Source organism: Contarinia nasturtii, unplaced genomic scaffold (assembly GCF_009176525.2).
Source record: "Contarinia nasturtii isolate CC-2019 unplaced genomic scaffold, AAFC_CNas_1.1 Cnas_scaffold_187, whole genome shotgun sequence".
In the NCBI taxonomy this organism is placed as follows: domain Eukaryota; kingdom Metazoa; phylum Arthropoda; class Insecta; order Diptera; family Cecidomyiidae; genus Contarinia; species Contarinia nasturtii.
Genome location: NW_022197544.1, coordinates 5945705 through 5961487, shown reverse-complemented (window position 1 = coordinate 5961487; position 15783 = coordinate 5945705). Strand labels below are relative to the sequence as shown.

The 15783-nt window shown below is 32.6% G+C and overlaps 1 protein-coding gene across 1 annotated transcript; it reads left to right on the top strand.

Moving 5' to 3' along the window:
* The first annotated feature begins 5632 nt into the window (after positions 1-5632).
* On the top strand, positions 5633-7494 carry LOC116352156 (leucine-rich repeats and immunoglobulin-like domains protein 1). The gene is made up of 2 exons (XM_031784515.1): positions 5633-5765; positions 6097-7494. The coding sequence occupies exons 1-2, from the start codon at positions 5743-5745 to the stop codon at positions 7436-7438; spliced, it is 1365 nt and encodes a 454-aa protein (XP_031640375.1). The 5' UTR covers positions 5633-5742; the 3' UTR covers positions 7439-7494.
* The last annotated feature ends 8289 nt before the right edge of the window (positions 7495-15783 follow it).

Here is a 15783-nt window from a genome sequence, read left to right as displayed (position 1 = left end):
ATGCCGTGTAAAACATTTCAATATTTTGTTTTACACATTAAAAAAAAGTGACAGAGTTTAAACTTTTTGGACTGGCTGTAGCATTTATGCAGATTTATGCAAATTTATTTCATTTCAAACGCGAGCTATGCAAGCTATTTTTGCAATCTGCGCACCCAATGTGGGATTGCCTGCGTTTTTATATTATTGAACTTCACATACTTGACATCAATCAAAATCAGAATCACGCACAAAACCTAAAAGGTTTTTAACCAAAAACGACCAAAAATTTTACATATTTACGCATAATTAAAGAATGCCAGAGAAAATCACCTTTTCTCTTTCCCTCTTTCTCTCTCTCTCTCTCTCTCTCTGTCTGTCTCTCTATGTATGTGTTCGTTACGAACACGTTGCTGATATACTTTGGGGGAATTTATCACATTAGTCAAATAGTTGATGTTATTAAGGCTTCTAATGGCTACGGACTAAATTTTCAGCTGGCCGTGTGTGCGTATTGGAACGGTTTTTTATCAATGAATATAAAATTTGTGCCACATTTAAATTTGTCTCCTTCGTTCTTACAGAAAACGAGAGAAGGAAGTATCGTTGCCGTTTCAAATGCAAACTCTGTCGGTTGGTCGAAAACAGTTGGAAGCCATGCTAAATTCCACAATGGTAACAAGGTTTTCAGTTAGACTGAATCTATTTTTAAACCTTTTCAATATGCAATATATGGAAATGAGCACCGGATGGAGCCAGTACGGGCAGCGTGAATTACGAAAACATTCCAATTGCAAACACAGAAAATTAGAGATTAGACAATAACTTTGCATAACAACAACAACAACCAAAATTAATTAAACCATGCGCGATATATAGTATATATATCTTTTGAGCTTTTGTGAAAATATTCATAGAGCGTCCCTTTTGAGTGTGTTTTCATAATCCTTTTTTCAAATTTATTATTTACTGATGCCCTCAGAACTGAGAATTGTAAGTGCATAATGTACAAAAAAAAACATTTCCGATGCAATTTGGTGAGCTTTTTGATAAATTGCATTGAAGTTTGTGTGAAGTTTCTCTGTTATTAAAAAAAATTTAACACTCAAGAGTTTGTTTATGTTTTATATTGCGTTCTTTCTGAAATCAGGATAGGCCAATAGAAACGATTTAATAGAAAACCAAAAGGGAAATAAAGTTGCTTCGATGGGAAACGAAGTACAAAAAATGTGGACATTTCATTTCAACGATGATTGTTTTTTTGTTAAAGCGAATATTTCTCGTATCCATTTCCATTCAACAGATATTTATTTTATCAGAGACTGTATGCGCATTTTTGACGCAATCGTTTCGACTTTCAATGAGTTTTCTATTATGTTAAGAAGTTTTCCATCTAAAACTCTCATGTCACGATATGTTTTGAGCAACTTAAACATATTTAGTATCCCAAATGAACAGTAATTAATTCGGATGCTATGTGTATCAATTGAATTACGAAAGCATTGTTGATTCAATCCACGACTGGAGTCGTGCTGCGTTTCCTATTAAATAAAACACGACCATAGAGTGAAAATGGATTTGTGTCGAGTTTGGTGTCCTAACTAAAAGTGGATGGTTTGTGCCCTGAACCAGATGAAGAATTCCGTATATACATAAGAACAGTGAAATTAAAAATCAAACTCTTTATGTATTTTTATTATTTTTCAAACAGATGTGGTCCTTGGAAAAGAGATTGCACGCTATTTATATTTAGTCGTTTTAACAAAGAAAAACTTTGTTCAAACATATCGTCACGGCCGGCCCTCTCCACTGTTGCAGCAGCAGCATACTTATGTAAAAGAAAAACAACCGAATGCAAAATCTACAGCACTGAGTATATTCTCACGTATTTATTTTATTTATGGGTTCTGTCTTCCGTTTCCTTTTGAACAATCCTCCAACGTCTAGTTTGCTTTTCGTTTTCATGAATTATGAATAGTATGTCCCGTTTTTCCGTTCTGTAGATTGTTACAATTCATATTGTTTGTACAATTCGGTCTCAAGCTCTAGAACACTCTATGATTCTTTTTCGTATAGAAGAATACGCAATAATTTTTCATTAAATTTCACATTAATCAAACACATTGGAAGTTGTATGGATGAGTCTCAAATCTATGGAAAAGATGAAGATTGCAACGGTGGAGAGTACTCCGTTAAATTCACCATTGTACATTGACTTTTCTAAATGTAACAGTAAAACCAGCAGACAACGCATTTACACACAATGCCATTCACAGTTTTCCGTCAATTTCAGCCATTAAATGGTGAACAGTTTTTCATTATTCAGAAATTGACTAATTGTGACGGCGAAAATCCCGCCCATTCATAAATGCTTTTCATACCGAAAATGAATAGAAATTCTTTTCAAAGTGAGAATTACCGATAGGTTTCACTAATTGGAATTTCATCTTATGTGCAGATGCAATTTTTTTAAAAATATTTCGCAAAATACGGCGAAAAAAAGTTGGTTTCTCTATAGAGATTATCATAATCAAAATTTCTGCTTTTGAATGGTTTTACTGTAGCAATGTGCATTGAGAGGAGAGCTGAAATATTAGATCGTTATACATACACTCCTCTACTTCAAAATTAATCGAACCTTTTAAAAAATAAAGGAATCTATTACGGATGGCATAATGTATTGGCATTTTTTTTCTTCTCTAGCTTGTAAACGTTGAAATTCAATCAAATAAAAAATAAAATCTATGATATCTATCTATCTTTCTCTATTAATAGAGGAGGTCTTGTTTTTCTATTGAAAAATACTCATTTTGGTTTATGAATACGCAAAACCAAAATCCATTTTCAATTTTACGTCGCTAATAAATCTATCTAATGTTTGTTCATTCATAATTTAGAACGCAAATTCGCATGATTATTTCAATAGCATAACAAATCATCAAGTCTTCCGCATACTTTTTCGGAAAATAAAATGAATTCAATGCCCGGAGCCAGCTTTGAGCACACTGTGCTAGTACGTTTAATGGCCATTTTTCGACAAATTGAATGTATTTGTTTGTTATCGAAACTTTTCAGTCACAAATTAAACCATCAATATATTCAAACAAAAGAATAAACAATAAATTCTCAATCACATTTATTTTTGGTAAGTTTGCGGTTTACGGAAACACACTGATAGAATTCTATCTGTATTTTACATATTTAATTTGATGTGTGTCATAATATTATCAAATATGATTTTGTTTGAAAAAGAGAATCGTACTTTCCATACAGCGGCGGCAACAGCAAACCCTATACACAATTTTGTTTTAAATTTGAAATTGATTTTCATCGAATGACCTAGACCCAGTCGAACCTTAACCGTTTTATGATAAGATTGCAACCGAAAATTGCCACAAAATACACCATTTCGTTCGAAATATGATAAATTAGATTGAAACTTTGTTTCCTTTTAAATAAAACTTTGTGCTTTCTTTTACACAAAAGATATGCGCGTAAAGAGTGAAAACATCATGATAATTTGCATCAATTCTGCCGACGACAAGTTTTAGTTCAGTTCTGTATTTATCAGTAAGTTGACTGCTTTTTAATTACGTTCATTTCTACTGTTCTTTACAATTGCTGTATTTTATAATGTCATTTCATATTTTATGGCATTTCCAACTATTCCATTCGAATAAGAAATCAGAAATGAGCAAAAATATTTTGTTGTTTTATTTTCGCTTTGAATTTCGTTTTGAGCATTTGAAAACATGAGAAATTATGAAAATAATTGTAGATGTGTCCAAGTACATGTGAAATATTTACGAAACTATAGTTTGAAATTCCGCTATAAAACAAAGAGTAACCGTTCAGCCATGGCGTTAAGCTGTTGTTCTCATTTATGTATATAATGAGAACGCTTACAAATGCTATCAACATTTTTATACCTTTTTTGAACGTGCACGACCATCATCATTCGACTACTGCGTGACTCCCTTAAAACATATGAACGGTTCGTTCTCTTTTTTTTGTAATTTTCTTTCTTCTCGCTCCCGGCAATGAAACCGAGTTTATACAAAATCATTTATCTTCCTATGATTCTTACTTTCTATGCGCTATTTCTGTGTAGTACGCATAAAATCATAAGAACGAAGACGTATTTAAATTACAAGGACTTAAAAATATGCTACGGAATCAGAGAAAATGACAAAGAGGGTGGTTTATCAACACAGAAACCAGACACGCACTCAATCGATTTGTTTTACGAAGCATCCAATGCAGACCCCCAAGTTTTGCACTGATTTTTTAACACACAGAAAACTGCTTTTGATATAATTCCAAAGAGATGTTGTAATATTATAAATTACCCTCATTCATCACCAAACAACCAATACATGCGTAAGTATTTCTGGTAATTGTGTGTGTGTGTGTGTGTATTTTTACAAAACATTGGAATTTTTGCTAAGTCGCGATTTATAACATGTTATCGATTATTCCGTCGTGGTGCGTGAATATTATTCGAGGCATAGATAAATGTCATGTTGTTGTCATTAAACGTCGACTCGATAGAACATGCCAAACATCAGTTCCATTCAAATTATCACCTTTACAATCATAATAAGCAATATTACTATACCAGTTTATATTATGTCAAAAGCAATTTTCTGTGAGAAAATAGAACAAAGTACCTTCTGTAATCGATTGAGGCTTTGTTCTGAATAACAATATTCTCCAAAATGTATGTGTATGTTTAAAAAAAATATATATCTTTCTATTAAGAATTCGAAAGAAAATTTACTTTACATTTTGAATAGATCGCATTTCCAATACATTGGCCTGCTATCTTTTTCTGTTTTGAGGCTCGAAATTTTATCTCTCCGATCCACATGATTTGAACATTTTGCTCATATCTACGAATAGTATGCCCTTGCATTTTACTAGCATCATTAAGACAGTGTTCAATATGAATTATGGCCAAATTTCGTCTGCAGCATAGTGAATAAGTTTTCAAAATTGTTCGGTATTTTTTTTCACCAGTTGAGTTTTAAATGTTGTATTTTTTTTTTCATCGTATAAATTCAGTTGGAAAAATTTCGTTTGATAGTGAAAGAATATTATGTCAAATGAACATGAAAGCAAACATAAATTTAATGAATCTATCAAGATTTATATATTTTTTTTGTGTATTTTGTTGATTCATTTGTTGCGCTTCTAATTAGTGCGTAAACACTGATAAATGCAATCTCATCGAGTTCATATCTGTCACGGAATAAATTAGTTGTTTCTAAGTTGTGTGTCCTTGTCGAAATGAAATCATCTCAAATATTACATCAAAATTGACATTCAACCGTTTTTGCTTATCGGTGAGATTATTTGGCCTGCCTGACATTCACTTTCTAAATGTTTTCAATCTGCCGACGAAATGTATAAAAATAAGTTTTGTTCATTCCACTTAGATGGTGATTTTTGTGATAATAATTCGAGTTCAACGTTGGTGAGGCTGAACTTATGCTTACATGATCTTGTTTTCATTACAGCCAAAAATTGAGATATTTGTGACTATTCACAAAGTGAAATGATTATCATCACATCGAGTAAACAGTTTTTTTTTTATTCGACAATTAGAAGAAAAAAACTCTCTGCCAGTGGTATCAATTTAATACAATATTATCAGTTTGTTGAAAAAATTAAGCATTAAAAGTGTCAGCACATATTGGATTGGACCGTTAGTAGCATTTTAGGTGTTAAATTAAGAGGAAGCAGCATTCGATTGATTATTATATGTGCATCATGTCGAAGACGAGGTAATTATTGAAATAATTACTAGATTCGTTAAGTTAAAGACCAAATTATAGTGAAATTTTATTAATTAATGGACCCGAATATTTTTATTTATAAATTTTCCAATCACATTGAGAAACGCATAATTTGTAAAGTAGAATGTTCTAATTTTATTCAAATTGAAATCCAATTTTATAATTTACAATTTGTTAACCATTGGTATTGAATTCAATTTAGCATGAATTTTCTTGAACGTTTTATGAAAATGTCCGGCACTAGTCATAATTTCATTTCGTACATTTCGTGTTTCCATTTAATTTCATTCATTTAATTACTGTATTTATATCTACCTAGGTCGTTGTTCACGTGGATGGTGTGTCTATTGGTTGTAACATACCAAGCACAAGCATTACCGCAAGAAGTCCAATGTACAATTACCGTTGCTGAGCCGACAACTTGTTACATTGCAACACCAATCTATTTACTGCCCGGTTACACGTTGAGCATCGTCAATAGCAGTGAATTGGTGAATGTAACACGTTTTGAATTGAGAGCAATGACCAATTTGGATCACATTCCGCCGATTATTTGGGCCGTTTTTCCGAATTTACAGGAAATCGTGATGGCTAATTATGCATCAGTGGCTACGTTAACAGCCACCGATTTGTTGTACGCATCAAATCTAAAGCTGCTCAATTTAAAAGGAAATAAACTAACAACAATCCCTTATTCGGCATTTGCATTGGCCAAATCACTTGAAGAGTTAGATTTATCCGGAAATCTCATTGCCACCATTGATAGTATGGCATTCAATGGTTTGAGTAATTTGAAACGGCTCGATTTGTCGTTCAATCGTTTGGCTTTGATCGATGCATTCACATTTTATGGTTTACCGAATTTGTTGATGCTCGATTTGAATCACAACAAAATCAAAACGATTGGCGATGGTACATTCAATTTGCCAAAACTTCAAATTTTAAACTGTAATTATAACGATGTAAAATTGCTCCCAGACCATTTATTCGGCCTACTCCCAAAACAATCACCGCCATTGACCTATGTTGATTTCGGTGAAAATAAACTAACTCACATCGGTGCATCGTTGTATTCTTTAAACGAATTGAAATTTCTGAATTTAACATCAAATAAAAAAATCGACGACATCAATTTGGAAGCGTTGGCACAATTACCGAAGCTTGAAATATTGTTGCTAACGAATAGCGGTTTCAAATTTCCAACACCGATTTCAGCATTAACTGTTACACCGCCCGAAGCCGCTGCCAGTATACCAATGCCAACATCAAATTCACCATTGCGAGAACTCTATATCGGTAAAAATAAACTCGCCAATCCAGATGTACTTCGACAACTAGCATACTTTCGTCAATTGGAAGTGCTAAGTTTGGAGGAGAATCAATTCACCATTATCGAATATATTAATTCATTGCCCACTTGGTTCCCAAATTTGCGTACCATCTATCTTGGTGAAAATAAACTGAACTGTGCCTGGCTCAACGATTCAATTCCAGTATTCCAGGCAGCCAATATACAAGTTTATTCCATCAAGAAAGTTAAAACTTGGTACGGAACCAGTTATCAACAAAAACTGATCGATATGGATGATTGCGTCGATCTCGCAAAAATTTTCAGCACTATTTTATCGTGGTTGAATAAATTCAGTGTAGCAGCAAATTAATATCAAGAGAGAAATATCCAATAAAATTTGCAATTCAATGCATAGTAACCAATATATTAATCGTCTTTTGATTTGAATATCGAATAAACACACACACTTTGCATGATCTTTTAATTCTTTAAAAACATTTAATCTCCGATGCGTTATTACTTTTATTATTTTTGGTTTGTTAACATTTCGAAATGGATAGTTCAACTGGATGCAATAAAAAAAATAAAAAAATAGCCATTGTAAAGTTTATTACTTGAACGGTATTGTCTGGTATGGATATATAATCAATAAAAAAAAGAAAAACTACTTTGAATCATCAATAGTCCGATACTTGCTCGAATCTATATTTTGAACGAAACAAATAACGATTGAATAATTTAAACCGTAATGCGTTCACACCACCGATATACGCATTTAAATGGCTACACTCAGCCCGGTTTGACTATATATGCCCCAATATTTAGCATATGATTTTTTGGTATCGTGTTTTTGTTTCTTTAATATCACAGCGACTAATGAAAACTGCAATATTCAAATTTATCATATTTTTTTACGGTCCATAAAAGAATGTATTTGACGTTTAAGTTATTTTTTTTTCTTTTTCGTAAAACTTTTCATGCAAAATTATGTGGCCATAATTTGAAACCACGAAAATGGCTTTCAGCAGGAAGTGCACTCATGAGTACGATTATAGGAAAGTATGACAGAATTTTTATCCAACAAATGCTAACTCCAACCATATAAGACATACAGTCAGACCATTAAACAAAGTATTCGGCCAAAAACTTTTGATGGACAATAAAATCTGAGGCTGGGACTATTATAAATATTTATGCAAGGGTAACTGATAGCGCGTTCGTAAATACAAGGATATTTTATGTTCGGTTATGAGCATTAAAATAGTCAATCTTCTGGGAAAAGTTTCAATTTTTCTTTTGGATATATTTTAACATTCATCGGTATGGTTTCATAGCATTGGAGAAGAAGAAAAAAAATCTTTGCTTTTGTTTGGGTCCATCACATTAGACACTGTGAACCACAATGAAATTATGGCGAAAAAAAGACCATTCAAATGTGCGAAAGACTAATGTGTTGCTATACAATATTGTTATATCCATCATATCCATGGAATGGATCTTTTTCGTCACTTCGAAATGCTCAATGTATCGAGAAAAATATAAGTGATTTCATCCAGCTTTTTTTATTATTTTTATTATTGTTGATAGTTTTTTTTTTATATTCGATTATCAAGGAGACGATAATAATTCGAAAATATTTTCATAGAGTTTCGTTCATTCCATTAGGCCGCTTTCAAATATGATTTGAAATCAATTAGAAAACTTTTAAAATGGGGGAGGGGTGATGAAAAACAAGTTAAAATTCATCTGACGATATTTTATATCATTCAATGGCAGTCTATTGGGCAATTACAATTTATAAAAGTTATATAATAGATTCCCCTGCTAAGAGAATGCCGAATCAAAATGGTAGTGATCAGAGTAAAGGAATAACATCATAGATAGTTTTAAAACTTTTGTTAAAATAATGTTTATGCGTTGTTCAAAGCTGTTATATCATACTTGAGAGTCATCTCAACCGATTACGAAATTCCAAAAGCTAATTCACATTTTTGCAAAGTGGAATAACTTGCGGAATTTGGTAATTGATGCAGTTGGTCAATATTCCAGAACTTTACAACGTATCATGGCACCGCTTTAGCTCAATTCAATTTGCTTTCAGATGTCAATTCAATCTGTTGATTCAATTTTTTTCTTCAAATTTTGAAAGAATACGAAAAATTAGTTTTCGAATCAGTATCCACTTCTAAAATTGACATATATGAGTGGTGGGATGGGTTGAGTTAACATGAAATAGAAAAAAAAAAATATATATATGAACTTTGCTTCCGGAACACAGAACATACAATGACGAGATAGGACATGCATCGAATGATATTGAAATTTGTGCTTAGTAATGTTTCGGAGCATGACATGATGATGCAAGAGATTGCGTCAGCCCATCGAATATTCACACATCAGCTCATACTTTTGCGATTATGAATATATTTTCAATTTTAATCTATTTCTCGCACCGTAACCTTGTACAACCATCAAGTATAATATCTATACAAATATATTTGCAAGTGACTAACGGTTAACGCACATTATTCATTGAGATGAAAATGAAGATTTCACGCTTCATACATTTAAATCGATTTATTTGATCGTTTTAATTTTCACAACCTATTCCCTTCGCATGGTGCTCGGGTGTGTGTGTGTGGACTTTTACGGGTATGACAAATGACTGGGGAAGACGATTATAAAAGGGAAAGGATAGAGGAAGCACATATTTTCCTTAACATTATAATAAAATTTTATTTCGATATGCTGGTAGAATTCGGTTTTTTTTTTCTCTCGCTAGCATTGAGTAAACATCATGTATTTATCGACAAATGTAACTGTTGTGTTAAAAAAAAAGCATCTGGTGCCAACGTAACACATTCAAGCGTGATTTGAAATATATTAGATATCACTCAACTACTCGGTTGACAGGAAAAGCAAACATTTAAGATTCGCAGAAACAGATGCTATAGATATATCAAATAACGTTCGGTCGATGAAATATTCGGAAGAACGAATTAATGTCGGAGATTGAATGCCCGTAATGTATTGTCTAGACGTTGATTCGCATTTTTACTCAACTATTTTCTGAATGAAAATTGCGTAATAATGTCAAGACATTAAGATATTTTTATACAATATACAGAGTGTCTCATATAAGTGGATGGCTACTAGGAAGTGTGACTTTTAATTTTCGTTATTTTGGGTACTCCATATGGATATTTTTGTGTAAGAGGCTGTTTGTTAAGCAACACAGGATCAAAGTAGAGGATTATTTAATAGAGAGAATACCACATTTATGTTATCCAAACTATTGATGCAAACCCATTACGATTCCTCAATCTTGATATCCTTTTCAAACCGTTGCCAAGTCCAGTTTTTTTTTCTGTGCTTCGTCTTTTTGCATAAATAGATGCGAATCATTAATCAGACATTAATTTCACAGACATCCGCTCATGCTACCAAGTGTACCATGTGAGAGAATTTTCATGGAAGTGAAATATGTGAAAAAAAAAATGGGAGAAGATATGGATGATGTTATAAATATTAGCAGGTACGTAGAAAAAACATGTTTTATTAATAAAACGATTAATATGTAAATTGCAGACGCCATATTTTATTGTGATTTTTCTTGCGTGAAATATTCAGATTTATATTTTTGATTTTAAACACATTCAAGCAGTGACTTCTGAACACCAAAAAGGGCATATAACAGTATGTGTCGAAACGTGTTATAGAGAAATATATATGTTATATCTATGATGTGTATGCTTTCAAAGGCAACAGCTTTCGGGTTTGAACCTTCAAATAGTTCTTCTTTAGCTTGATTTTGTGACTTATTTGTATGCGCTTTTGTGTTTGCGGCGTTCTACTTCAATGTCATTTTGATGAACAATATTTCATGTGATTTCGTTTGAACATTTTTCTTTCTGAAATTTTAAATTTGCGTGAAACGATCGTTCTCTCGAGAGATGTACACTTATTCAAAAGCAATCACTTCACATTCCATTGAAATAAATGTGACAGTGGAATACAGGAATAGTTGTGTGTATTTCATTAATTCATATCCTAAAGAAATCCACATTTTTTTTTTTTCAATATTAACAATCTATATGGCAATAGAAAAAAAGAGGTTAAAAGTTGCAATGCCTCTATGAATGCGGATGTCAATTTCAAGCAAAAAATCATCATCATCAACACCATCATCATCCAGTGCATTGAATTTTGGAATGAATAATTGTCAACAATGAGAGAAACTCGACTATGTTTCTGAATAATTGAAAAACATGTTTTACGCATTGAATACAATTTCTATAAATAACAAAGGGACTAAGTAAACAAAATGACATTTGAAGAAAAGTGTACGGTTGTTGAGACAAAGGCCGTGTATATATATAAATATATATGTATATGGTGATAATTACACGGCATTCCCTTTTACAAACGTTAGATTTCTCTCTTCTTTTAGTTAAATTTAAATCAGTGAAGCAGAAGAGAGAATATATCCGCAGGGTCGCAACGTTATTTTGTAAGCACTTGACATGGAAGTACTTTTAAGCACCCATAGTTGAATCTCATTGACATGATAAACCAAGAATTTAGATGGTATAAATGTGTTTTGAAGTAAGCATTTTGAGGGCACAAAGAAGCGTCAACATAGTTGCAATCTCATTTTTCGAAATTATTGCATGACATCAACATTGCATTTATGTCTTCAATTAGTACCAAATTGTAGAAGAGTAAACGTGAAGATTCATTTTGCTTCGTTGCATGGCTTTAACTGCTGCTGCTTCTTCTTATTCTTCGTTTTCTTTTGCATTCAGTGAAAGCCGCCATGTTTACTCAGTACGCAACAAAAATATAATGTTTTTTTTTTTGTGTACGATGGCCCCCATTGAATGGTGAAGAAGAGGAAGTGTTGCCGTCGACAAAAACAACACGAGTTCATCATTTTGCCTCAATAAAACCATCGAACGAAATATTCTCATTCCAACATTTATTTCATTGGGATCAAACCATGGAGTTGACGAATTTCTTGTTCATCAAAGTAAAAACAAACATATCACTACGTTCCATTGATAGAAATATACGAAATCTCAAAGATAATGTATGCTTATGTGTAACTGCAATGACTAAGAATTAAATTACAAATATACTTAAGTCGATAAATTCATTGAATTTTGTAAAGCCAACGTTTAAGAGACGTGTAGATTTTATGTAATCGTATTAATCTATCATAATCGCGACAATAAACACAGCGGAAACCATATTAACTCATGTGTCACATTGTCGGCACGTCGCCTTGTCATTGAGATATCAATGAAATATTTAATTCAATACGTGCATTTCAACGATCTTTTCAACTAAATCTTAGCGCCTGATTTGCATCAACTGTGTATGATTATTTGTTGTGTGTTTTTTAACCCGCCTAAAATCAGTTGAAATCTCTATCTATTTTAGATGAGGATCTGCTTAATTATATACAGTTATTTGCCCTTATAAGAATCATAATAATAGCTTATGAGAAGTGTACGGGTAAAATAAAGTTGTGGAAAGTAAAATCTCATAAAATCTACAGTTGAACATTATTTGAGTACATATTGTAATGAGAAAAGAAAAAAAAAACATGAGATGAAATTGTGTGCTCGCTTTATCCATTTCAAGGCATCAAGGTTATTCGCGATTTTTTTATATCGCATTTTCCACTTCACGTTCTTGTTGAATAGCTACTGTCGCATCGCTGTTGCGGCACATTTCACGCACAAATCTGCAATCAACATTTTACAAAATACATTGCTGTTGAAACGTTTGCAACAACTTCAGTGGAAAAAACAAAATTGACGTTTTTCAAAGTTGCGAAAATTATACGTCCAATTATGAGCACTCGAAATGAATTTTATCCATACGATAAGTAGAGTAGAAAGTTTCAACTGATGATTAACTTTCGAATTTGTTTCGTGCTGTACTGTATAAATAAACCTGCATAACTGTAGTTATTGATTTTAAATAAAATTTTATGGTTACTCGTCCCAAAATTTCAAATAATAATGGGTGTAGGCTGGTAAAAGTGGGTGTTTGTGAAGTGGTTTGAAACTTTTGAGCAGCAGTGTATGTAAAACACAAATTCAAGAAAATAATTAAGAACCTTATTATGCGATAGAGTGATATGCACTTTTGTCTCAATCCGAATAGTAGCTGAGTTTTCATTTCATAATAAGTATTCATCATCCATGTTTTTGATTATACAGTAATTAGTAAATAGAAAAACACTAAAGAACAATAATAATAAAGATGGCCAAAGTAGCATTCATACTCGCGCAAATTTCCGGCAATGAAATGGAAATTATGCTTTATATTTCTTATTCCACCCTGTCAACTTCTGTAGCTGTAAATTGTAAAACAAAGATACAGACAGCGAGATAGAGCGAGAGAGAGAGTGAGATAGAGAGCAAAAAAATGTATTTTTATTCTATCACTTCTAGTAGTAGTTTTCTCAAACGTAACAAAAACTAGACAAGGAAAAAGTTTCTCGGTTGAATAAATTACACAACCAATCCCCCCTTTTTTTTGTATCCACAGCCATGGAATCTGTTTAACATCAGCTTTGAATGTATATTCCTACTGTGTGAAATTCTGTATGAAGACATTATTGTCATTGCATATTTGAAAACAAAAACGAGTGGCATTAAATTCTCAAGGAGGGGTAATCACAATATACAGAGAGTCTTAAGCAAGCCAAATTTTCAAAAAAAAAAATGTTAACAAATGGTTCACGGTGACTATCCAATCAAAGAAATTCTTTGTGAAAGAATTCTTTCGTTTTTTCTTGGTGAAAATATTGAACTCATTTCAAATATATTTTCCACCAGTACCGTCTAGTCATGTTCCCCGCACTACTCGTGTATGAAAAAAGCTATTTGATGTGCATAAACTTGGAAGACTTTTTAAATGTTTTGGCATTGTCTGTCTATGTGTCAGTGATATCATGCATGTAGATTTAAATGACTGCTAACTTAATAGCACCAATTTATTTGATTTCACTGCAAAATCACAATTTGAACATTGTTTGGTTTGAAGTGCAGAAACTACTTAACACCTGTTTCAATGTTTTCGTTGCAAGCAACCGAGATTCTTCAAATGCAAGTCAGACATTTCATGAAATTATTGAAATGTAAAAAACGTGAAAGCACAAAATGTGAAAAATGTGAAAAAGAATGAAATGCGTCGCATACATTTATTTGGTAAGAAAATTCATGTGAACAGCTTAGGTTATCCATCATTGTGGTTTTAGCCAACTGGAATATTTAAAGTCGTAATACGGGCCGACATCTCAACGCATTGCATCACATAATTTACTACAGTGGTGGACTGGAGTTTATCGTATATTAAATGGCCCTCGAAACAACGACATTAATCTTTAAAAAAAAGAGAAACGAAACCAAAGTGAAATGAAAAAAAACACCTTCAAATCACTGACGAAATTCTTAAAATTACAATTTCATGCTTTTCCTTTGCCATGCACAAGAAACATATTTATTTCTTAAGAATGATTCATTTTTCTCGATAAAATCTGCGAAAATCACAAAAAAATGGTTCATCCGTAATTCATAGTCGTTTCTTTGTAAATGCTCCATATTTACAATTCACGTAGCTATTTCGATTCGATATATTTTTCTGCTATAAGTTGCGAAACTAAAGCAAAAGCAAAACAGCAAAACAGGGAAAATGTTAAGGGTGAAAATATGCACGTATCCACCACTGTATGTTGCTCTCTTTGTGTCTATTTTTCTCCTCCTCGTACCCTTTGTTATCTTTTAAACCACAATTTCGCTTTGCCGCATTGTCTATGCGTCTACATTTGTAAATATGTGCGAAAGATGGTAACCGCAAAATATAATGGTTTGATATTCTTTGGTGTGTACAAAAGTGGAAAAAAATCATTTGACGGGTTTAAGAGGAAAGACGAGCTAAGCGAGAGTAATGTGCATGTACTGTGTTTCTGTTACTTTTGTCATCATTGTACTTTTCCGTATAATTTTTTTTTTCTCTTCTGTCTCTCTACTGTGCCGAGGATTTTTCCCATTCACTCACCGTATTATATTGAGCCATGTTCATGTCTTGACAAAATATTTTGCACTTTATCTAAGAGTGTTAATGTTGTTTGCCACCTTTATAACTGCTCTCTCTCCCAAGGTTATACGGTCTTAAGTACGTTTATGGCATGTTATTTAGCTGATATTTTCACACAAGAGCTTAAACGAGCTTTAACATTTGCTTCCTACACAACCACCCATTACTTTCGGTGCACATTAAGTGTACGGTCCAATTGTGGACAAAGAAAAGAAAAAGTACGAAACGTAAAATGGTAGCGAAAAAAAACCAAATTTTTTTTTTAATGAACTATATTGTGGATTTTGCATGTGCATAAATAAGCATAAGTCCCTCTTTTTTTGTACCAAATAGCTCTCATTGAAAGCTCAACAAAATGTTGGGCACCACATTCAGCGAGTACACACTTTGAACTTCACAAACAGAATGGCTTCCTTAAGAATCGCTAATGGAATCATGAAAAGTACATGGAACGATTTCCTTATGCTTTTTATTCACAACACTCACTTACATATATAGATATAGGAAATGCAATGCCTGTGCCAAGTTGATTCAACGATGTCGGTTAGAGATGTATGCGTCTAACATTTCCACTTATCTTACTTTTATCACAATATCGCATTG

Excerpts from the sequence above, each read along its gene's own strand:
- LOC116352156 (XM_031784515.1), top strand. The coding sequence starts at position 5,743 with ATGTGCATCATGTCGAAGACGAG. Across the intron at positions 5,766-6,096 it reads TGCATCATGTCGAAGACGAG|GTCGTTGTTCACGTGGATGG; the intron begins GTAATTATTGAA and ends ATATCTACCTAG.